Below are 26,749 nucleotides of genomic sequence, written 5' to 3' on the forward strand. Positions count from 1 at the left end.
TGCTTTGATATTGGTGGAGAAAGAAGGAAGAGGTGGAAGAACAAATGTAATTTCATAATGTATTTGAAAGTCACATATCACCTTACGTGTGGAGAAAGTGCTCAGAAAATAGAGGTGATTTTTATCACTCGGTAATGGGAAGATGTTCTTTGCTCCCAGGCTGGATCACCTCCTCCATTGACCTTCCTACAGCTCATTTCCTCTCAGTGTCCTTTTCGACTTCAAGGGGTTTTGATCTGATTTAGACAGCCCACAGGCTGGAACAGAAAGGGAGTGAGACACCAAATCTGACCAAAACTTCTGTACTTCTATGTTAGGAAGGATAGGTATATTGTTGGTTTGGGTTAACTATAAAGGTATTTTTAAGCCATCTGCATTGTTTTTTGGGAGCAAAGCCTTGGAGAGCACTCTTTTGTGTGATTTTACAAATATGGTAGTTTCATTGTGTTTGTGCAAGAGCCTATAGGTAGGCTTATGATCTTGATTATCAAGATATAGAATGTTTAAAGCTGCATGGATATAAATTAGAATGCTCAAAGTAATCTGAGCAAGGAAGTTGCTCAGTGGTAGCGTTGCCTCTGTGTGGATTCTTTCTTATTTGTTTGTCTGTTTGTTTATTTGTTTATTTGTTTATTTATTTGACAGAGAGAGCCAGTGAGAGAGGAAACACAAGCAGGGGGAGTGGGAGAGGGAGAACCAGACTCTCCACTGAGCGGGGGCCTGATGCGGGGCTTGATCTGAGGACCCTGGGATCATGACCTGAGCTGAAGGCAGACGCTTTAAAGACTGAGCCACCCAGGTGCCCTTTCAGGATGGATTTTAACGTGTATGTGAAAGTGGAAGCAGGAAGAGACAGGCAAATGTAGGCAACCTTTTAGCTGCTTATTAGAAATAGCACTAAATGCAGTGACTCCAGTGCAATAAGTGGCTTTTTTTGCAGGTGGAATTGCTTCATTCTGATTCTGCCACAGCTCAGCTTCAGTCCTCAAAGCCTCTCCAAAAACAGTAATATTGCAGAGGTTTTTAATGTCCCTGACATCTTAGAGGTAACACTGCAATTTTTTTCTTTGATTTTTTTTTGTAATAATAAATTATATTAGGAAGATAAAGGAAAGATGGCAATAAAATTCTTCTAAAATAGCATCCAACTAATACATAACAAAGACATTTGACAACATTAATACATTTGAACAAGAAAAGAGGTGCATTTGAAATAGTTCCAAATCAATAATCATATTCAGTGAACCTTTATATACATGATTTTCTAGTGACTGTGGAAACATCTTGCAAATAGTAGAAACTTAACATTGAGGGAAAAGTATTCACTAGAAAATTGCCTGCAATTGTGCATTAATAACAATAACAACAAAAATAGAAATTACAGGAGTCTACTCAGTGGCCTGTGTGGATTTAAATCTCCCAGATAATATTCTCCTAGACAGATTTTTACAAGTACCATTTCTAACTAGTTTAAGCTTTGGCACAAGTGAAGTCTTTAAGTAGTAGTTTAAATTTTTGATAATCATCAATGCCTCAACGTTTACTTTGGAGGTAAGTTCCAATCTTTCTTTTGAGCTGCTTTTATTGTGAACAATAATATATGGTCCAAATATTCTTGTGGTATAATTGTGGACCAAAATAAATGTAATCCATTAGAAGGAGGGAAGGTTTACCTTGTGCAAATTATGGTTTGCAAATCATATACATGTATGTGTATATAAATAGCCATACATATATTTGGATTTTCCTGGTAATATCTTTCAATAACACCTTTAGTTCTCACACAATCAAGGACAGTGCTCTTATTAATTGTCAGATAAAATGAGAGAGGAGAATGAGAAGGAGTCTCTCTCAAAGTGCACATAATCACTGGAGAAAGAAAAGACTAAACTTCTCTGTGGGAATTAATTGGAGACCCACCCCCAATAACAAAAGAACTAAGACTATTTTTCCATTCCAAAAAATAGAAACTATTTTTCCACAGAGCCAGTGTATCTGTGTCAAATAGGTTTTTCAAACTTAGGTAATGAACTCTACCCTCAAAGCAAAATGGCTCTGAAGAATACAAATATTTAAGAAAGCTATTTTAAGGAGGAAGCAGTATCTGTGTAAAATGAAAAGATGAATTTTAGTGTCTGAAAGGCTTGACTTTGATTCTTGCCCTCACCTTTTAGCCACAATGAGATACCGAGTAGCTTACATTATCTACCTATGCTTCAGCTTCTTTGTTTATAAAACAATTGAAATCTCAAGCACAACTTGCTGAAGCAAAATGTATAAAGTACATATCTATGTGGCTGGCAAAAAGCTCTTCCCTCAAACAATTCTTACGCTGTGCCTGGCTAATTCCTCATTCTTCTTACTCAACTTTTAAATATCACTTCTTCAGGAAAGCCTCCTCTGATTCCCCAAACTTGATTAGAATCCCCGATTACAGTCTCTTACAGCACCCCATATATGTCTTCCATAATTCTTTCCATTTTAATTAATTATGTAACTAACACTGTAAATTCCACTGTAAAGACCACACCTCTCTTGTACTCCCAGTGTCTGGTGAGCACATGTTTTGATTACTGTATATTAGATGCACAAAAAGTAATTATCAAATGTGGTACTTATCAGTCCATCTAAAAAATTAACATGAATAATATTAGCTCTTGATACTTAAGTAGGTGGCATTTCTGCTAATTAATACAAAACATATATGTATATTTGTATTAGATAATAAATATATGTTTGTGAATTCAGAGAGGATTCAGTGAAAGTTGAAGTAGTCTGAGAAGTTTTGATGTTTTATGTGCACATTAGTCTTAGAAAGAGGTCTGGGATTTAGATGGACAGAAAGGAAAGCCAGTCCACTGCAAAGACTGAGATCACAAAATTTAAATAAGAATGTCATGCTCTTTCATAGCAACAAAGAGCCTGACAAAACTCAAACAGACCCAAACTTGACTAAGAGTCTTTGAAAAGAATAATTCAACGCTCCAATTCCCGAGTCTTCCTCCCTATTACTTGCCTTGCCATCTTTATTTCTCCAGAGATAAGCAAGTGCGTAGAATGATTCTGCACTAAATACAAATTTTGTGAATGGATAGAAAAAGAGAGAATCAGAGCACATGGTGGCATTTTCTTTCTAACTTTTACTTCCCTTCTAAATTTGTTTTTTACTCTTTCCATTATTTAAGGAAAATCCTTACTCTTTCTTTTGGAAATTGTAATCAGAGCATTTCTAAGTCACAGTGAACTGGAAGAAAATGTTTAAGGGATAAGTCAATAAATACAAGTTTTCAAATATATAAGTGTGACCTGGGCAGTTTGGGGTCACACATCTGCAAAGGAGATAACTCTAAGGTACTATGGTCTTTTCCAGATATTTTTGCTAATAAATTCCTAGTGTTATATTAAATTGAACTATTACCTTTATCCTTCAAAACTGAAGACGTCTTCATGGATTTTTCTTTTCTAATTTCTGTAAGAGGAATCATGGGAAGAACATGTTATAAGGAATCACAGAAAAAAAAAAAGCAAAAAAAAAAAGCTCTGCAAGTTTCTTCATGTTTTTTGTTTTTGTTTTTGTTTTCTGAAGCTCAACAACTCAGAGAGTGGCTCTGAGTTGGTATACAAGACAGACATATCTCCTGTTATAAAGTGCCTGTAAAACATTGACTAAATATGCAAAAGATACAAAATAAGCCCACGAATTATTATCACAATTGGAAGACTATCATAGATACATTAAAGGTAAAAATAAGATGCTGTGGGCTTTGAGGAAAGGAGATATAACAATGGTCATTAGCATTGTCTATTCACTATATGTCATAGGGAATGTTCTCTACTGTTGACCATTCAACATTCATGACAACCTTGTAAGGTAAGTGGATCTTGTTATTATTTCTGCTTTTCACATAAAGGGATTAAATAACTTCCAAGGTCACATGGCTGAGATAGGAGGACTAGAATTTGAGCTGATATTTCTCTGAACTTAACCAGAAGGGCCCTGTCTCTCCCAGCTGAATGATGGGATCAGGAAAGGCTTTGGCAGGTGGTACTGAGGCAGACCTTGAACATGGAAAGGATTTAGATAGACATAGAGAAAATGGAGAGCAAGATACATTTTAGAAGGATAGAAGAGAGCAGGAGGAGGCTTGAGCTGGTCACTTGTCAGTACGGCTGTGTGAGTCACCTATAACCAACAGAATGCAATGGAAGTTATGCTGTGTGACTTCATGGGCTAATCATGAAAGCCAAGTTCTTTCCACCTGCTTCTCCAGGGATAACAGCTCGGAGGAAGCTGACTGCAAGGTAAGTACTCCAACCACCACTCTAACCACCACTAACCGGGTGTTTAGTACTCTAACCACCATGTTAGAAAAGCTACACACAGGCACCCAGTCAATAGGTCCTGCTGAACCTCCAGCTTCACTGCTAAGTGAGTGTAGTGTCTTGGACGTCCAGAAGATGATCGCTTTAGATGACTATAGCCTAAGCCCACATTTGCCTATAATCATATTGAGATACCCAAGTAAAAACTGCCTAGTTGATCCTTCCTAAATTTTTGATCCTCTAAATCATGAGCACAGTAAAATTGTCTGTGTAAACTATACCACTACGTTTTGGAGTGGTCTGTACACAGAAACAGCATTTGAAACCATCGGCTAATAAGTAACAACATACTGAAGCATGCTGTAAGTTCTCCAGTGGAGCTCTGTAGATAACAAAGAAATGATTAATAGCTCTATTTTATAACTGGGAAGGTTTTCATTGAGAAGAGGCCATTTGGGTTTAGTTTCCTAAAATGAGTAGAATCTCACTAGTCAGGAAATGTCAATTTAAGTGTTCCGGGATGTAGGATGTAGAACAGATTTTAAAAATGCTGAGGATAGCTTCTGGAGTTTGTACATGTTTCACATGTACAAGGATAATCTGCCATCAATTGAGATATGAAATGTAAGAAATAGATGCCTTTAGAGAAAGATATCATCCTTGTTTTGAATGTATTATGTTTCATGTGTCCACAAGATAGCCAAAAAGGAAATGTCTAGCAAATAGTGGGAAACACAGGTAAAATGCAGATTGTATGCAAGTGTTGCAGAAAAGCAAAGCAACCTGCAGTCTCACTGATAAACGGAAACTAACAATATAATCAGTAACATGAGTTTTGAATCCCCCAAACAAATCTTATTTACTGTTTACATATACTGACTTGACTTCATGAATAAATTAAGTACACAAAGGCAAAATAAACCAGAAAGTTAAAAATTTTGTTCTTCATAATACATACAAATTAAAAAAAAAGACTGATGGATTATAATGTTTTGCTTGTATATTTTAAATCTAATCTTATATAATTTGCCTATACTGAAATATCTTTCACTTATTGGTAGTAATATACTTAATCTTATGCATTTTGATCAGCTATTGTCAAATGTTTTAAAGTCACACAAACTGTGATCAAAATAGAAATGAAAGTCAAGTTTTAAATAATTTACTAGATAAAAATTATTCATTTTAAGAGAAACATACTCAATTTCAATAATGCCAGAAATTTTTAAAATATTTATTTATTTATTCTATATATAGAGTGAGAGCACAAGAGGGAAGAGCAGAGAGAGAATCTCAAGCTGACTCCGCGCCAAGCATAGAGCCAGATCTGATGACCCTGACATCAAAACCTGAGCCAAAACCAAGAGTCAGACACTTAACTGACTGAGCCACCCAGGCACCTGAGACCCAGATTTTTTTTAAGTTAAGGAATTGAATATATCTAATCAAGATTAAGAAATAGAAAATAACATTTGCTTTTTCTTCTAACATGGTCCTGTAGAAGATAAAATGCATCTATAACAACAGTGTTCTAAAGAGTTTGTTTGTTTGTTTAACGCCCATGAAACACGCAAAACAAAAGACTGAAATAATGGACAATCTTATAACGGAGGAAATCAGCACTAGAGTTTTTCCATAGCACATGCATAAATATTTTGAACCCCAAGCAATGTGTTTAAAGGAACTAGCACAAATAAGAATATCTTTGATCTGCTATTTATTTTTCATTGCTCTGAATAATCAAGTTCAATGTCAATTTATTATTAGTGACATTAGGATATTAAAAGTGTTTGTTGGAGAATCATGGTTTGATGTCAATATCACATATAACTAAATTTTAAAAGGAAACAGAAACTGGAAGTTTTAAAAAGCCTAACAGAATCATCAGACAATTTAAGCCTCCTGGCTGTGAAAAGAACCAAACTCATAACTGTGAACTTTTCTTACCCAGCGAGCTTTAATGAGGTGTTCAGAAATGTCATTTTTTAAAAAACTGTCTTTTTTACCTCTTTTGTAGATACAAGATGTCAGCTGATTTGAGATATTTTTTTCAATGTATCAAATGTTTTGGACTTTTCTTCTAATAGAAAGAATAGTTTTAAAGAACCATATGGAGACCTCTATTTATAAGTTTAATAATACTTGATAATTTCCTAGATATGACTATTAATATCCATCACATAGCATCAAAAATATTAAAATTGTTTCAAGCATTTCTACTGCTTCCTAAAGTGACATAATATTGCTCCTAAAGTGATTTAATTGTGATTAATTGCATGAATTTTTAAAATATTTATTATGTGAATACTTTACATGCATCTGTTATTATTTTCTGTTCATTTAGACACAATTTTTGACAAATCAGAAATATTTTAGAAAAGGCACTCTATAGAATTTAATATTTTTCCAAACTTCAAAATATACTTTTTATAAATCAATACAGACAAAAACATTCTCAAGTTCTCTAAATGGTTTAAAAGCTGTGCTTGTAATTCCCATGAAAGAAAATATAATATATTGATGTTTATTTAATAATAATTTTGAATCCTCCTTAAAAGATGTAGTCAGAGTTTAATTTTACTGAGACACTGTCCATTAACTTTGTAATTAAATATGACTTGGTGGGAAGCTATCTTTAACTTTGTCTTTGTCCTAATGATACATTTAATCATTCCTTATTCTGTGGGCTACAGCACTTGACACACATAATTGCAACATTTTAAAATGCTTTTCTCTAAATATCTGTTCAAAAATCCTTAATTAAAAATGTTTCCAATTCAATTACATTTACATGTTGGTATCTTTTTTGTTTTAACCTTGGAACCTTCATTGTATTTCTTTCTTAATCTTACATTTTATTAAAAAAAGAATGTAACTTTGTAACTGATATTATCATCTACCTCCAATTGGACAGCTAATTGAAGAGCATAATATGAACTATGCTTTGAATGACATCTGGACAATGCTGTCAGGACTTGGAGACTGTGGTGAGGTATTCCTCAAGATATTGTATATAAGGCAAATTAAACTATTCTCTGAAAGTTAAGCTTCATAATCAATACAGAGTGGGAAGAGTGAGTGAGCTCAGAAAGTACCAACTACATAATACTATAAATACACCTCCAAAGGGCTTCCTTGCATTACTCAAGCACTGTGGAGACCTCGGCAAGCTGGGCTGTGTTAATAATATTAAAACTGTGACATAGACCACAGCATAAGAATTCAAAACAACTAACAGATATAGAACTTGTTCAATATACATCTTGCAATCACAATGGGGGAGAAAGTCTTGTCCAATGGATTCGGTATTCTAGTCCTTTTGATGAGCTCTTCCCTGTAATAGTACAGTTTTTCAAATTATCTTAGTTGAGGGACTCTCCTGAAATCATCTAAATATCCCTTCGCATTAAATTCTGATTGAACTTTATAACTGTGATGATTTTAGGCTGTACAGTTTGGCTGCAGAGAGTGGACCCTTTGTACATGCCTTAATATTCTGGTCCTCGTTATACATTAATAATCAGAATACTGATTGGAATTCTGGAAAGTACCTCAGTGGGGTGCATTTTAGTCATTTTTGTTCAACTCTGCCCAGCTCTTTTGGAAAGATCAGCAATATGCAATGATTTAAAAAAGGAAAATAAGCATTTCTTTATATATTTGGAAGCTGAGATGAACTAGGACATCGTAGGCACAGAATTAGCTACAGAGTCCTAAATCTACTATAAAAGATTTTGTTTTTCATGGAAAACTTTATTAGTCATTAAATTTTTCTCATGTAATTATGTTCCAGCCAGGATGCCAAAGTTCCCATGTTTGTTTAAAGAAAAAATATTATTACAGGAATACAATTTGCTTGGTGGCAGGCAAAGCTAGGTCTTGGCCATTCTTGTGTTCACATACAATGATGAAGCATTATTTTATACCCTTAGGCATTTTACATATGATCTTTCTATGAACTGAGTGTTTGTGTCCCTCTGAAATTCATATGTGGGAACCTAAAACCCAATGTGATGGTATTTGCAGGCGGGGCTCTGGAAAATTATTAGGTCATGAGATTAGAGTCCTCATGAGTGGAATAGTACCCTTGCAAAAGAGATAAGAGATAGCTGAGCTCCGTCTCTCTTTTTCTCTTTCCTCCATCAGGTATATAATCAGAGAGAATCTGTCTGCAAACCAGGAAGAGGACTCTTACCAGAAACCAAACTGACTGGCACTTTGAACTTACATTCCCTAGTCTCCAGAACTGTGGTAAACTTCTGTTTAAGTCACCCTGTCTGTGCTACTTTTGTTACAGGAACCTCAAGTTGACTAAGACAAACCTCTTTAAATTCTCACTCATTCCAGCAAGTTAGGTATTATCTACATTTCATAGATTGACAGCAGAAGCTAAGAGGCAAAAACTTGTCCAAAGTCACATCTACTAAACAGAGGTGGGAAACTTGAACCCAGACCATCAAACTACAAAGGTAGAGTTAAACTAGTAGACTATACACTAAGAGAATAGTGGGTTATAAACTAGATAGCATGTCAGATGCCCCCTCAGAATGAACAGTGAACATGTTTGCATCACCACATCACATCAATTGTTCTCCATAACTACCAGTCTGCCATAGCCTTCCCAATACTTCCGAAGGCAGACCATGTCATCTGATACATACTAAGAATTCAGTAACTATTTATTTAAAAAATTAATAAATCTGTCAATTTTATACTGACCACATTTTATTAGGAAAATTGCTCTTCGATATTTACATAAAAACCTAATAATCATTATAATCACCTTTTATGGTTAGTTATTGCCTGACTTTGCAATCCTAACATAGCTGTTATCAAACTAAAATGAAATAGCTGATATTTGATAGTTTTATCATCAAAAAAAGCATATATTCCAATCTAATATTTACCTAGCATTTTTTTTTTCCTGGAAGTTTAAATCTAGCATTTTACTTTTTGTTGTATAAGAAATATGGGACGTTGAATTTCCCAAATTGGATAATCTCATATTCCCTGTGCTCCACTGATTCATCCCTCCCTCCTCCAAAACCCCTGACAACACTAAACTTTGTACCATCTCCATGGTTTTACCTTTTCTAGAATATCATGTAGTTAGGGTTATATAATAAGAGGACTTTTAAGACTGGCTTTTTTTTTCACTTAGAATTTAAGTTTCCTCTGTGTCTTTCTGTGACTTGATAGCTCATGCATTTTTAGTACTATAAGAAGTAGCGTTGTATGGATGTAACAGAGTTTAATGATCTAATCACCTATAAAAGAGTGTATTTGCTTCCAAATTTTAGCAACTATGTATAAAGTAGGTACAAAGGTTTGTTTGTAGGTTTTGTGTGGACATGAGTGTTTAAGTCTTTTGGGTATGTACTAAGATTGCTGGATTGTATGGTAAAAGTACATTTAGTTTTATAAGAAACCAACAAACTGTCTTCCAGAGTGGCTGTACTATTTTGTATTCCCTCCAACAATGAATGAGAGTTCCTGTTGCTCCACATACTCCCCACATTTGATGTTATTAGTGTTTTGGATTTTGCCCTTCTAATAGGTATGCAGTGGAATTTCATTGTTTTAATTTGCAATTTCCTAATGATGTATGATGCTGAACATCTTTTCATATGCTTTTTTGGTCATCTGTGTATCTTCTTTGGTAAAGTATCTGTTCAGATCTTGTGTCAGTTTTTAAAAGGAGTTGTTCATCTTCCTACCTTTTGCATAACTATCCTTTATCAGATATGTATTTAATAAACATTTTCTCTCATTCTGTGTCTCATCTTCAAGTTTTCATAACAGTATCTTCTGAAGAACAGACGTGTTTAATTTTGATGAAGTCCAACTTATGAATTTTTAATTCATGGCTTTGCCCTTGGTGTTGTACCTAAAAAGCCATTGCCAGAAGCCAAGGCCACCTAGATTTTCTTGTTATCCTCTGGGAGTTTTATAATTTTACATTTAGATCTATGATCCTCTTTGAGTTTTTGTTTTTTGGTTTTTTTTTTAGATTTTACCTGTTTATTTGACAGAGAGAGAGAGATCACAAGTCAGAGAGGCAGACAGGGGGGGGGGGAGCAGGCTCCCCGCTGAGCAGAGAGCCTGTTGTGGGGTTCAATCCCAGGACTCTGAGATCATGACCTGAGCCAAAGGCAGAGGCTTTAACCCAATGATCCACCCAGGCACCCTGAATTTATTTTTTGAGAAGGGTGTAGAGTCTGTGTCTAGATGCTGCTGCTGCTGTTGTTGCTCTGTCTCCTCCCCCGCCCCCTCTCCCTTATTCCCCTTCCTCTCCCTCCACTTCCTCCTCCTCCTCCCTCTTTTTTTTCTTCTTTTTCTTCTTCTTCTCCTTCTCCTTCTTCTTCTTCTCCCTCTTCTCCTTCTTCTTCTTTACTTGTGGGTGTCCAATTGTTCCAGCACTATTTGTTGAGAAGATTATACTTTCTCTTTGGAACCATTTTTCCTTTTTTTGTCAAAACCTAGTTGACTATATTTTTGTGGGTCTATTGCTGGGTTATTCTGTTCCATTGATCTATTAGTCTACTATTTCTGCACAACTATTTAGTCTACTATTAGTAGTAGTCTATTAGTCTACTATTTCAGCACCATGCTATGTTGATTATTCTCGCTTTATATACAGTTGAAGTTGAAGTAGTAGTGTCGGTTCTCCAACTTTGTTTTTCTATTGTCTTAGCTATTTTGGGCCTTTTCTTTTTTCATAGAAACTGTCTAATAAGATTTTTCATAGTTACAATATCAGTTTGTCAATATCCACTGTCATTTTACCATGATTGCATTGAATCTATAGATGAAAAACTGACATCTTAACAATTTTGAGCCTGCCTAACCATGAACATGGAATAATTCTCAATTACTTGGTTCTCTTTTTTTTATTTGAGTTTTGTAGTTCTCCTCATATAAATCGTACAAATATCTTGTTATAATTACATCTAAATATTTATTTTGTTATTCCTAATGTAAATGGTACATTTTGAATTTTGATCATTCCAATTTTTTATTGCTGCCATATAAAAGAGCAACTTACTTTTGTGTATTAATCTTGTATCCTGAAGACTTGCTATAATTACTTACTAATTTCAGGAGGTTTTTCTTGATTCTTTGGAATTTTCCACACAGATACTTATCATATGAGAACAAAAACAGTTTTATTTCCTCCTTCTTAGTTGGTAAGTTTTTATTTCCCTTTCTTGTCCTATTGCATTAACTAGTACTTCTAGTACAATGTTAAATAAAGGAAGTGAGAGAAGTATCCTTGCCATTTTTCTCATCTGGGGGAAAGCTTCTGTTTGTCATTAATTCTGACATTAGCTGTAGGTTTTCTGTAGATATTCTTTATCTAGTTAAGGAAGTTCTGCTCTATTCCTAGTTTGCTAAGAGTTTTAATCATTAATGGGTGTTAGATTTTTTCAAATGATTTTCTATTCCCATGAATAGGATCATGCATTTCTTCTTCAGCTTGTTGAAGGATTGTGATGGATTATATTAATTGATTTTTCAAATGTTGAAACAAAATGCATACAGGAATAAATCCCAATGTTTAATTTTTTAATTCATTGTTTGATTTGATTATATATTAGAGTTCCTTGATTTTTTTATAAAGTTCTCATCTAAAAATATTTTAAATTTTGTGGTATATATGTACATGTAAAAAAAATGAAGTCCCAGACTTTCCAAAGCAATTTAGTTGAGGTAAAACAAAAGCTAATGCCATTAAAAACAAACAAACAAACAAACAAACAAAACACCTGGAAACTCTCCTTCCTATAGTGCTTATTAGTGTGACAAAGTGATCCCCTGCAAAACAAGGACCCTCATTTAGGTTCCTTCACTCGGGAACAATATTTTAAAAGGAGGACTCATTTTTGTATTTTAAAAAGATAAACTCAATTTATTCAGTAAATGTTTATTCAGTGCCTCTTTTGTGCTGGGAGCTGGAAAAGCACAAATGGTTGCAGTGAGTTCAGTTAATGTCAGAATGCATCTACCTGGATGATAGAGACACATACACAGGGATCGAGGCCCATAGCATATAGATTACCAAACTTCCCCTGATGGAAAGAGAAAAGATTTCACAGAAGTACTGGCATTTGTAGTGGATTCTGAAACTGAATAAGAGGTTTGTCATTAAGGAGGCATTGGAAAGACATCTCCAATATAAGGAACAACATAAACAAACCATGGAGTATGAAGGTTCATGTGGCTGGATTGCTGGATATACAAAGTAGGGGAGAAGCAGTGAGCAAACTCTTGAAAGTCACATGGAGAATTGGTGGTGAAGGGAACTATAGTATCCTACCAAAGATTTTAAATTTATATCCTTCCCATGTAGTCTTAGAAGATGCTAAGTCCAAATATTCTTTCTGGTATTATGTCAATGTAATTAATAAAGTTTTGTTCATAAAAGAACATTATACATAATAAACTGACCAACAATATGTAGAAAGTCATTGTCATCTTATTTGGAAATAGTCCACCCACAGTTGTGTTATCCACATCCTCCTGTCTCCAGAGACAACATCTTCTGTTTCATCATTTATAGTTTCTTTGTTACATGTGTGTCAAGGACATAATTTCTATATCCTGTGTGCCATTGTTACTGACACTTATGATTAAATCATATTTAGAGAATCTTTATTTCATTTAATTAAATATCGTGCTTTGCTCCAGAGATATACTTTTTGACTCTTAAGTGTGATTTAAGCATATATTTTGAAATGTAAACAGAGTAAATACTTCAAATAATACAATTCCAGTTAGTCGATTTACATAGTATTTTTAAGCATTTTCATTTTAGAATCTGAATCTGACTTTCATGTATTTATACTTTTGTACAGATTGTACTTATAATCAGAAAAGTAAGTCTATCTTCAGAATTTGGGACAAAGTGGAAATGCTTCAGACATAGTAAATATTTTTTACAAATGAGAATTAGACAATATTATGACTGGAAGCTCCACTAGAGATTGCTTAGTGAAATAATCTTGGATTATAAAAGAGGCAGGTAACTAGCCTAATGTCACAGAATAAACTATGGGAAAGGCAGATAGCTTATTTTGAGATAGATCTATACTTCACTGTTCAAACAGTTAATATTTTTAATTATCATTGGCTTTTATCAGTTATTTTTTTCAAGGACCAACAGTATAAGTGCTAACTTCAACTTAAGAATTGTTCACCATGATTGTTATTGCCAAGAATTTTAGGACAATATAGATGCTGTATATGGCTTTTCCGACTAGAATCTTTATTCTAGTAGTATAAGAATAAAATGAAATAAAAATCCAAACTTTGTAAGTTACAATAATGAAAAAAATTCTTAACTTACATTTTGCCCTTTTAGAATTCCAAAGAAGATCTGAATTAAATTTTCATTTTTTTAAGAATTGCTTTTCAATCAGTTTATTCTACATTATTATTCTATGAAAAATTGGGCAATAATAGTCAATAAGACACAGGTAATTTTATGTAGAATAGTGATAAAATTTTCATGTTCATTCCTGAAATTATTTGACCAAAAATGTATAATTTCATTCACAGCAAGGAGAAAGTAACAATGCATGTGGGGTCAATGATTTCATATGATTTCTTGCAATATGACTTTTAGAGAATGGAGCTAACCTCCATTAATCTGTTATAAGATGTAGCATAACAATTAGTTTTTATACAATTTTATTCAAGGTAGTGTATGTCAATTTTTTTTTCCTAAACAAGTCTTTAATGGAAAATTGATTTATAAATGAAAGAAAAATTCAATAAAAAGAAAAAAAACTCAAGAAAAACCTTTGTTTTGTAACATAACAGCTTAGAATATACATTCTATTAAAGATTTCTAAGGGAAAAAAGATCCAATCCGTATGCGGTTTCAGGATAATGGCAGGAGCAGAACGAAATATTAAAACAAAAAGGCATAATTAGCAGCTTGATGTTCTTGAGCTCATAAAGAGGCATTTTCTTGGTGTGTTGTATGGTGCATTTCCACAATCCTTTATATAATCTAGCCTAGAATGTCAGTGGAACAAAGCTGATTTTTCTCACTGTTGAACAAAATTTTAATCTTCAAGTCTTTTTTTTTTTTTTTTTTTTAAGATTTTATTTATTTGTCAGAGAGAGAGGGAGAGAGAGCGAGCACAGGCAGACAGAATGGCAGGCAGAGGCAGAGGGAGAAGCAGGCTCCCTGCCGAGCAAGGAGCCCGATGTGGGACTCGATCCCAGGACGCTGGGATCATGACCTGAGCCGAAGGCAGCTGCTTAACCAACTGAGCCACCCAGGCGTCCCTAATCTTCAAGTCTTTATGTTAAATAATTAAAAGTTGTTTTTACATGCCAGTGATGGTAACTGAAATTGTATATGAGGAAAAATAGGATTTGTGAGAGAATTTCACTATGAAAAACATGGAAACAGACTCTTCAAGATTAAAGGATGTGTGTTTTTTTGTTTTGGGTTTGAAGCCCAAGATGGGGCTTGAAGTCAGTGTAGGGCTTGAACTCATGACCCTGAGATGGAGACCTGAACTAAGATCAAGAGTCAGGGACTTAACCAACTGAGCCACCCAGGTTCCCCCATTTTAAGGATGTCTTAAAGAACTATCAACCTAAGATTAAGATGTAGATACTTTCAAGAATACATACTTTCATTATTTTAAAATTATGAAATTATATTAAGTATTGACAAAGGAAATCTGAGGTTCATTGCCATTAAATTCAGAGAGCATATGACAACTTTCTTCATATTTATGATTAGATTTGACTGGGCTTTAGGAAATGGTTCATAACTGCATTCTATTATTTTTACATGAAGATTGTTGTAAGTCAAATCAAAACAAAATTTGAGAATTATAAATGAAGCAAGAGCACATATTTGATGTAAAAAGTGTGTTACTTTTAAGAACTTAAAAGACTGATAACATTCCCATTTAGAAACCACTTTGATAAATCATGGAAGGAGTAGAATGCAGGCAGAGTAGGAGTGACACATTGCTCCTGGATATGGTGTATTTTGATGTAATTCAACCCATCTACCTAACAGTTTCTCCTACCTATAGTTAATAAGGTTACTTGGTATTAAGAGTGGTGACCCCACCACCACCACCAAAAAAAGAATGGTGATTCCAATATGAAGTGCAAAAACAGGTTCCTGGGGGCAATCTTACAGTTTTAGTGTGCTTCTCCATAAAATGCCCAGAATCTCTAAGACAGGGAAGGAAAAAATAAGGGTCACAGAAGCCAGATAGGCAGAGGAATGATTCATTTTCATGATAATTAAAAGGCAGAATATTTTAATGGAAACAAAAATTAGGGCATTAAAACTGTATCCCTGTGTGACCTGTACTTACTTCTTGTATAGCTTGCATAAAATAAGTGATCAAGTCACACATTAGCTCATTACAGAAAAACGGATCATTAGTAACAAAGAGCCTTTAAGTTCCGAGAGAAAGGTGCAACATGAATGGGTCTCATAGCATCACCTCCAAATCTCGTCAACAGCATTGGCACACATTGCTCGTTTACTGGGCTGAAATTCTCTTTAGCACTGAATAGCATTCTTATCAATAAATGTGTGAATCACATAAACCAAATGTTGCATGGCAGATTACCGCACCCTGCGGGAGATCAATGTAACAATACGCATTTCTTTTAAATAAATGTTGTTCTGCTGTGTAGATAGGATTTAGATCTGTCTAGTTATTAAAAGGATGAGGGGAGTGGGGAGGAACATAGTGAGAAAGAAACTAGAAAAGAATTTCCTATTCATAAGATAAAATAATTTTGAGGACATTCCGAAAGTATTAAATAAAAGTGACAAGTGAGAAGCGCTATGTGAGAATGGAGAATTGCCAAAGGTTCTCTTGAAGATATATAAAATACATAAATAAGCAGAGTGCACTCCTTTTCATGTGTTGTAAAGCTCCTCATGTAAACCATCTTCTCTCCGTGGCCCACTTCATGTTCCTCACACCCACTCTCCAGCGCCTAGCCTGTTGTGGGCGCTCAATAAATATTAAACAATCAAAGCACAAACTGTTGTCAAAAAGTTTGGAATTCACAGGAATCAATAGTATTGTTATCATTTAACATTTATTGAGGGTCAACAGCATGACTTAGTCCACATGTGCAAATAGGTTATTTTATAATCACATATTAAGCAAATAGTTAAATACAGTTTATGTTAACTAAACTTCCAGTTTTACTCCATTGGTCTAAAATGCAAAATTGTTTCTTTTTAAAATAATTTTGACACACCATGAAATATAAACATTAATTATTTAAATAAGTTTCTCTCAGGGAAACCATTACTCTTAGATATTATTAACATACACTCTGAAGTATGAGATAAATCTACAATAAGTACACATCACGTATTCTAAATAGACCAGTGCATGTACAAATAATAGAAGAATCTGAAAAGTGAAGGACAATGACAAATACACAAAGCTGTAATAGCATTTGGGTTTCCCTGCTGTTATGACAACTTAAAACACTAATACAAATATGTAGGGCACCCTTGTTTACAAATAGAATCAAAGGCAAAGAAAGAAACTCTTCAGGCGAACACAAATTAGTGTGCTTCTGAATTTAGAAACATTTCTTAATGTTAAGGCAAGATATATTTTTTTATTACAGGAAATGAACTGTATTTGATACATTTATGATCCAATTTATGATTTAGGCTCCAGTTTTATCCTGAGTAAAATGAATACTAATTGTGCTCAGATTTATTCTTGTGACTAATAGGCACTTAAATTCTATTTAATCTTTCTTTGTGAATATTTTTCTGTCATGTTTCTACTTAATGATTTTGAAGTGATTTTTAATAGTTAAGAGAATGGAAAACTACATTTAATATTTCTGAGGTGATTTTTTTCAGTTTAATTTTAGGATTCTCAAGTATCTATAAGTATTCAAGTTTATGGTATGTTTTTCCTTAACATTTGAATATCAGAATCTTAGAAAAGAAAGTATTTCTAGACTAGCCTTCCCCTAAAGGAGAATAACCTCTATATCTTGAAGTAAGGAACACACTGCTTAAACACATGGTTGAATAGAAAATTTTTACATTTGGAAGGACTAAGAGATCATCTAATTCTGCTCCACAGTTGTAAAAATAAGAAAAACAAGGATAGGTCTAATGTTTCTATATTTATACTCATATATTGGCTTAATTGGGCATTGTTTAAATTTCTCCTTCATTTTTAAGTTTTTTAAAAAAAATTCACAAGAGTTGCAATTACTAAAATTTAATTTTTCAATGTTTATCTTTATAATGACTATTCACCATATGCAGTTTTATTTATGTAAGAACACCATTTACAAAGATCATAATAATATGGTGTCACTAATGAATAATGTATATTTAATTATTATTTTTTCTCTACTAGTTCCATTTTAGAACTGAAGAATTTAATCACTTATGTCCTGGTTTCTAAAATATGGCAACCTTCACTCTTGGAAATCATATTTTGATTAACTAAAATATTCTCTTAATTGAACGATATTTAGAGGAACAGTTCATCTAATAGTCTTTTCTTCAACAACCCCTCTGTTTTCATTCAACCCACAGATACTCATTGAACACATACTGTATGCCAGCACTGTTGCAGGCTTCTAGAACAGACTGTTAGAGAAGACCTTAAGTGAACTCATACATAGGTATGAATGAAAGAAAAGGAAAGATGACTTGCAAGTGTTCTAATTTATTACTATTTTCTTTATCTTTTTACTCCTGGATTTCAGTCACTTTGAGGGAAGAAAATTAAAAATGAGGAGATGCTGGGACTTCAATCTACAATTCAGATCTTTTAAAGTTAATTGTCTTGACTGGTGTCCTTCCCTGCCCATGTAAGTAGCTAGCCCCTGGATGCTTCTTTAGAGTGACTCTTTTGCTCATCTGGCTAGTAACAAACAAATACTGCTAAATGTTTTCTTCTGAAAGAAATCAAGATTGAAAAAGAAAGGTAAATGAGATTTAGGAGGCAGGTCAATTTTGAAAGTGAATAACGAGGAAGAAAATGTACACTATAAGAAATTAAATGTCAACAAATGAATAAATTAAGCTTAATGAAACATGATCCACTCTTTCTAGGTGTAATATACAAATATCTAAAGATGAGTCCTCCTATGGTAGAACACAGCTCAGTAGCAAGGGTTACGTTTTATCTTTAGCTTTCCTTAGCTCTCACTATAATAGCAACACTTACTGTGTTAAACATTTGTATCTCTTGATGCTCCAAGTACGGCCTATTCCAAGGAGGAATAGTTAATGATGTGTGTGGCATATGTGTGTGTGTGTGTGTGTGTGTGTGTGTGTGCACACCTTTAAAATGGAGAAATTATTTATAAAGTGTTTCTTAATACTCAAAATTCTAGTCCAGCCAATTTAAGATCTTCACAAAAAGAATAACTAAAAAAACAATTAATCATGAGTTAGATAAAATAGAGTTCCATTTTTGGACTTTTGCAGAAGTTAGATTAAATTTCTATTTCTTACGTGATACGAGGTCTAGGTTACTAAATTACATTAACATGAAATTCATTCCACCTTTCACTATGTGAATTTCCTATAATGTAAAGTTTAGCTTAATCAATGTTTCCTAAGCACAATTACAATTCAGACTAAGTTCAGAGGTTCAGTAGATACAATTTTATATAGATCACCAAGTATATTTTCAATCTAGTTAAAATTTTGAAAATCATATTTTTCCCCAGTACGAGTTCATGATGCAAACTTAAATGAATAAAAGTGACTCTTTAAGAACTATTTAATTGTATTTCAATGTATTATAAACTGGTTTTAGATTATACTTCTGAAGATAACTAAACTGCATAAGCAAGAGAAGTACACAATAGATTTAGTGTCTCATCTTATGAATAAATTTTAGAATACTCTGATGAAATCTATAAAATGTCATTGACTTATTTTCGCATTAACTTTTGATTTTTTAAATCACAAATATATTTTTCATATCAATTATTAGTCATACATATATCATCTCAAAAATACGCAATTTATCCAAATACTCTATTTCTTATGATATGTTGAAAAATATGAGGATATTGCTTTGCAATATTTAAAACCATAATGATTTACTAAGTCAATATTTAAAAAGCCACTGAGAGAACCTCATTTTTTTCTTTAAGCTAAGAGCCTAAGCTTTTATGAAAAGGTGTTTTTAATAAAAATTAATTATAGAATTTTCTGAAGAAGTTAACTTCACATCTCTAAGAGCCATATCTAGTCTCCTACCTATTTGAGGAAATATTACAGAATTAATGAAACGGACACCAACATGCAGGTAAGAAGAAATAAACAATCTGTGTTTAAATACTTATCTCTTAGGTGCTATTATTAGTGTGGGCATTTTACATTCTAACCCGTTTTCTCAATATGCTGTGGCTATAAAAGCAAATCTACAAATGCCAAAGATGAGCAATCAACACCTTTATATAAAAAGGAAAAACTGTGAAGCTTAGTGAGATCAAAGTGGTTTGACAGTTTATCTCACCTGATTTGATAAGGAAATATGCCTACGTAAGGACTATGCAATTATTTAAGAATTTTTCATTCTTCATATCTTTTCTCATGTTTTCTCATTTGAGCTCCACATCTTATCAGATAGACAGTTCAGATATAATTAACACCCTCTTATTTATTTATTTATTTATTTATTTATTTTTTCCAGAAGAAATTTAGGTTCAGGGCCTTGCCTAAGTGAACAAATTAAAGTTGGGATGTAATCCTCCTATCCATCTCCTTTATATATCAGAGACAGAAATACCCACATCAGAAAGAAGTTGACAGAAACTCTCTATTGAATTGTAAAATTTCACAGAGCCCCCAGAAGCCAAAATTAATTTGAAAATATTTTCAGTATAATTGCAATCTGATTTTATTTTGAAAAGCCCAAGGAAATAAGTTTTTAACCAATCATTTAACTTAATTGAATCTGAAACCTTAATTTACTTATCTGAAATGTGAGAAATTAAAGGGTTTTCTTGATATATCTGTGTCAAAAATATTTTTTTTCATATTAGGAATTTAATTATTCCCAAATTTAAAAGAAAAAATTATTTTGATTTCATTCTTGACAAAACCATTACTAGTTCTGATTTTATTACAATAAGTAATAAGTATTATAATAGATGAAAAACCAAAGACCAGGGAACCATAATTAAAGTTATTAGCACTCTGAGCTCTAACAGAAGACCCAACATCACTTTACAAGTTTTAACTCTACTGTACTCTTGCATTTTTCTCAAGGATACTCTAGAATAATATATTTATTTCACAGCCACATAAATAGAACTAAAACGTATTACTTTATTCTGAAAATATTCTGATTTTTAATATTGAGATTTCAGACCTCTTGGGAGAATCAGTTGCTGAAGTTATAGTATAAACTCAAATAATTTACTTTTTATTTTTTTCTTTAAGTTTTACATATTATTTTTTAAGCATGAGAAGTTACTTTTTCACAAATAGAATTATGTCATCTTTATTCTTCAAACTATGATCAATGGGGTGGTGTTAAAACCACAAACCAAACAGAAAAATGTCTACCAGTTACCCCAGATCATTTCCTTATTCCCAATAATCTTCAGCATTTTCTCTGATATAATTAAGAAGTCTGTGGAGTTTTCCTGCTCTAAACTTATACTCAAAGTTTAGTTATACAAAAGAACAAATACCCAGATTGCTGCCTCACATTCTCCCTGGCACAGAAAAGCATGCAAGGACAGTGATAGAGAGTAAGAGATTTAACAGTTATTGTCTTCCTCCTGTCTGAATCCAGTGCTTTCCTCCTCATGTTGTTGTCTTTCTAAAGAAGATAATGTCAACCTCCTTCATTTTTTTTTACCTTGCTCCACTGTCTTGGTTGTTTTCTCTTCCTTCTTACCAGGTACAGCTGCAAAGCAGAGATAAGGTTTAAATAAAAGTTCCAGATGGAAATGCTGCTTTTGCTCAAAAAAGCATTTTGTAACTCATTCACTGCTAGCTTTTTCTTCTAAACAAGCTATTTCAAAGCCTTTCAACATTTCTCATTTCTCTGTAAACCAACTGAAACCTATTTTAAATCTAATGTTAAAGAATTAGAGAAAAATGAAATAATTTCTTGCCTTCTTCTAACTGGTTTTTCCACTCTTTTCTACCTTCTTCTTTTATATTCTGCTTTGATAAACAAGCTCTATGAAGAATTCTACTTGACAGGACTATGACTATTCGACTTACAATTCAGGTTATTGCTGGAGTCATTCAGTGTCTTGAAAATGTCAACTAAGATGTTCCTTTGAATTCAAGCTTAAGTTAGCTTAACCAACTGAAAGAAGAGTGTGGTCATGCTTGAGATTCATTTAAATATGAAAGTCATCCCAAATCATAAGTAACCAAAAGAGAAATAAGATTATCATTTAGATGCGGTTTAACCTGAACTCTTCTTTCTCTAAGAGTTATTGCTTTCAGTAGAGTAATCACTGTTAACCTATTTATACATCAAAACAGTAGCAATTATTCATACAAAATCACTACTCCTTACTGAAATAATTGACTCAAGCAAGGATCTTCAGAGGACACTAGCAGCCATCTGATGAAAGATGATTAGGGGACTGAATATTGCCATTACAACCAGGTATTACCCCACAGAGTTATAAGGAGAAAAATGCAACTTTGAAACAAAGCAATGTGATTGTCACCAACTTAATCACTGATGAAACTTAGAACCATTCATTCAGTATGGGACATCCTCACTGTCTGGCTTCTTAATGATATGCAGTGTGATATATATAAATCAGTATTGCCCTCTGAAGTATTCTTGCCAAAGCAACTGACTATCCAACTGGAATCCACTTAAACCAATGATTTAGTTTCCAGTTTAATCTAACATAGGATGTAAAAAAGTATTGAAGAATATTCTGAAGAATTCACCAAAGCAATCAAAAATGTCTACAGTGTACCTGGCCAAAAGAAAAACAAAAGAAAAATAAAAGAAAAACAAAAGAAAAACAAAAACAAAAACAAAAAACAAAAAACAAACAAAAACCCCAAAACCAAAAAACGATATCATGAACTAGAGAAGGGAGGGAAAGGTAGCATAACTTCTTTTCAGAAAACTTGCTGAATTTACCCATTAATTATAATAGTTCAGCTGTAGATCCTTTTGATTGTTTCAAGTAAATAATAGTTTCATTTGTGAGTTTTATTTCTTACTTTTCTATTTTTGTACATATTATTTCTTTCTCTTACCTTATTGCACTGGCTAAAAATCTAGGACAATGTCTAATAGAAGTGGTAATAATAGACATCCTTGTCCTAATTCTCAGATGGAAATTTTTTCATTTTTTTCTGAGAATGATATTGGCTAATGGTTTTATATATCTTACCAGATTAAGGAAGTTTCTTTCTATTCTAGTGATGTATTATATTAAATGGATCTACTATGATGAATGTAATTTCCCTTTCTTCTATTATTCTGATTAATTACATTTTTTTTCAAACTGCATTTCCTAAATAGAACCAACTTTATTATGTTTTATCTTTCATGCACATTATCAGACTTGATCTCCTAATATTTTGCTAGGATCTATGTCTCTATGTTCATAAGAGAAGTTAGCTTGTATATTTTTCTCTTTTTTAGTCCTTGTTAGGTTTTGTAATCAAGGTTATTCTAGCTCTATAAAATGAATTTTTCCTCTTTTTTCTATTCCCAGAAGGTTTAGAGTGAGATTAGTGCTAATTTTTCCTTAAATGTTTGAAAAAATTCACCAGTGAAGCTATCTGGCTAGAATTTTCTTTGGGGAAAAATTATAGTTTTGGATTCAAATTGTGAATTTCATTAAAATTTTCAGATTTATTGTAAAATATTCCTATTTTCAATTTTCTGTAGGATCTGTCATGATGTCTCCTGACATTGTTAATTTTCTGACACTGATGTTTCATGCCTTCTCTCTTTTTTCTTAGTAAGTTTTCATAAGAGTCTATATATTTTATTAGGTTTTATGGCAAATCTAATTTTGACTTTTTTGCTTTCCCTATTGTAGAACTTAATTTACTACTTAATTACTTCTTAATCCACTACTTAATTTACTTAATTTTATTATTACTTTTTAAAAATTTGTCTTCCTTCTAATTTATTTGGGTTTAATTTTCCATATTAAAAAACCATTGGCTTTCTTGATATTCAATTTTCAGCCTTTCTTCTTTTCTAATGAATATTTTTAAAAAGTGCAAATTTTACCCTACTACCGTCTAGCTGCACCCCAAGCTTCAATGCAATATTTTCATCATACTTTAGATCAACATATTTCCAAATTTTACTGTCATTTTTTCTTTGACACATGGGATATTTAGACATGTATTGCTTACATTTTTATACTATCTAGTATTATTTCTAACATAGCAAGTGATTGATATGTTTTTGCTTAATGATTAAATGTATTAGTTGACAAATAATATGTCTTAATAAGAAATGTCCTGAGTTGAAAGGGAAAATGGGTAAGCTTTGGTGTTAGTAATTTTCCAGGAATAGGATGGATTTTTGGTGTAACAAAGGAGCAGGAAAGCCTTAGATACACCTAGAGGAAAGTGAACAAGTTTTGCTGAAGTGGAATGTTCCCACAGAGGAGATATGGAATAATTTAAAATAAAAGATGAGGCCAATTACAGAAGGCTTTGAATTCCAAACTAGAGTCAGACTTTACTACGCATACTTTAAATAAAGGAGCTAGTAAGATGTGTGGTACATTAATAGAAATGAAACACTGAGATCAGTAATTCTAATAGAACCTATGGTTATATAATCTTACTCATAATTATTTTATCCAGAAGAATCATTATAAATATTACATAGCAAATTTATACTTTTCAGTTTATTTTTTTTAATCCTCTGAGAAGTAAATGTCTCTCAGCAAACAATTTGAATGTGACTTATACATAAAGACCAAGTTTTCTTTTCAATGATGGGTTCCACATTCATATTAAATAGAGGAGGATAGTCCTCTAAAGTGGTTTTTGTTACTCAGAAAAGGTCACTGCAAATGTTGATTATCTGTACAGAAAAGAACACATTTTGCATGAAATGATGATCCTTTCACTTCTACTTCTGATGTAAAATTCATTAAGCCTAATTCTGTGGAGAATAAACTTTAGAAATAAATAGCTCATGTTAGTAAGTGGATTTCCTAACTGTCTGGAATCAAAAGAAGACCTCAGTCAATTTCTTTTTCTATACTACAGGGTACGTACCTGAAACCTCCTTTAGTGCTGAGAGAAATTCTCTTTGCTCTACATTTGGAAGGATTTCTTTAAGGGAGGAAAGCAAATTTATATTGCACTCCTTCAGAGATCCCTACTAATATAAAGGAAGCAAAGTAACTAACATTCTTAGAAAGTAATGCCTGGATTAGAGATAGTCCTGAGGTAAACTGTGAGGCTGAGAAATTGGTTTCTGTAGTTCCAGGCTTTTATTTCATTATTCTTCTCCTCAGTTTCTTTAGGGACTCAATTCTCCAAAACAATTTAATCTCTCCTTTCTTGACCCTCATCACTCCTGAAGGCCATGATGTGTTTCCATTAGCAGTAGGGGTTGTACCCAGGCAGTGAGGCTTCCTTGGAAATGCAGTATGTTAGAATCCTGGTAAAGTAAGGAGTAGGAAAATATTTATTGTTTGAAATGTCCCCCACATGATATTTATGCATTATTTCTGGGATGTAGGCCTACAGCCTTAGCATGATAAACTATTTCCAAGGAAATAAGAATGTAATGTTATTTGCTCAGCTTTTGAGTTTACAGCCTAGGGATGTCAATGATTGAAACAATAGAATAAATCATTAATTGTGGAAGAAACAGTCTTACTTCTTAGATATAAGGATCCTCAGATATATATTATGGTGGAGAAACAGAAAAAAGAGACTTAACAATTCTTAGATGATGCTAACTGACCAGTGTATTCATAAGACCATTCCTTCCTGCTACCAACTTTCCTGAATTTTACTTTATATTCCTGAATTTGGAATTATGAGTAATATGGTATTTATTGCAGCATTCAAAATGGGACATATCTGAAAATGAAGTTGAAAGGGAAATAGGGGTTAGATCTTGGGGTCTCATGTCATTTTAACAAGGTTGGACTTTATTTATTTTATGACCAACTTGGAAAAAGATGGTTTTACATTGAATGGCTTAGTCAGTTTTATGACCTTGATAACTTGGTTGTGATTGTGGGGAAATTCTGGTAAGATCAATATTAGTGAAATAAAAATCAAAAACCTAAGGACAATAGTGAGTTCATTACAATGGTTCAAGCATGATATAATAAAGGCTTAAATTAAAATGGAAGTCACAGTTATGAATAGGAGGAAATATATTCAAGAAATATTTAGAGGATAAAATCAGCAGAACTTGGAGACTCTGAATAATCAGGTGAAGGAGAGAAAGATCACCCCCAGTTTTCTAGTGAGATAAATGGTAGATTATGGTTTCACCAATAATAAAAAAAAAACAAGTTGGGGAGGGGGAGTGAGGTGTTTAGTTTAAGACAGGTTTTATTTGAAGATGTTTATTGGACATTTGAGCATACAAGCTTGAAATTTTCAGAGAAATGCCTTTTCACAGCAATGTCCTGAAGTGGCAACATACAATCGGGTATCTTTAGGATACAGGTCAGAGTTTCAACCTTGAAAGTTGATCTATTTCACAAAGAGACAGTGTAAAATGAAAACCCCAGAGTATTAATAATGTAATCTGGGAACACTAATAATTTAAGAGTCAGCAAAGAAAAAAAAAAAAAGTCAGACGTAAAGGTCACAAGTCAGACATAAAAGGTCAGATGATATGTGGAGAACCAAGAGACTATGTTGTCATGATAGGCCAAGAAAGCAGAAGCTTACAGAAGAGGCAAAGTGGTTAATACAATTGAGACACCTAATAATGTGAGTACTGGAATGGCTCCTTTGGTTTAGCATGGATAACATCAACAGCATTATCCAGAGCATCAGTGGCTCAGTAGAGACACTCATGCATGAGCTAGAAACCTCATCCTTGTGGGGAGAGGAGAAGCAGTACTAGCATTCCAGTATCTGGGAAACTGGGTAAAGTGTGGAGGAGAGAAATGGTAGAGAGAGAGATAGTAATCAAGAAAAAGGAGTTTTGAAGTTGAGAATAATATTTCCAAAATAAGGAACAAAATCAATAACAAGAAAGAGGATGATGCCTCAAGAAAGCACAGATGCCTGATTAAGGAGGACACAACTGCAGAAGCTGGTCCTGAAAAGAAGGGTAAACACTTTACATCTGAGATCAAAAAGGAGATGGCTCTAGATTAAACAAGAACACCAAGCTGCTAACCTGTGTTTCCTTTTATTCCAAGCCATTTTCTTCAGCATAACTGCCTGTTTTTTACCTCCCCTTCCCTCAAT

The 26,749-nt window shown here is 33.2% G+C and overlaps 1 protein-coding gene across 1 annotated transcript in view; it reads right to left on the reverse strand.

Moving 5' to 3' along the window:
- TRDN (triadin) overlaps positions 1-26,749 on the reverse strand; it is a 391,390-nt gene that overhangs the window by 101,484 nt on the left and 263,157 nt on the right. Inside the window, exons 21-22 of the mRNA XM_032862438.1 lie at positions 21,198-21,245; positions 3,419-3,469 (exon numbers count right to left, since the gene is read on the reverse strand). Of these exons, the coding sequence (XP_032718329.1) occupies positions 3,419-3,469; positions 21,198-21,245 (99 nt within the window). The remainder of the gene's footprint in view (positions 1-3,418; positions 3,470-21,197; positions 21,246-26,749) is intronic.

This window comes from Lontra canadensis, unplaced genomic scaffold, assembly GCF_010015895.1.
Source record: "Lontra canadensis isolate GAN:19392208 unplaced genomic scaffold, GSC_riverotter_1.0 scaffold23, whole genome shotgun sequence".
NCBI classification, from domain to species: domain Eukaryota; kingdom Metazoa; phylum Chordata; class Mammalia; order Carnivora; family Mustelidae; genus Lontra; species Lontra canadensis.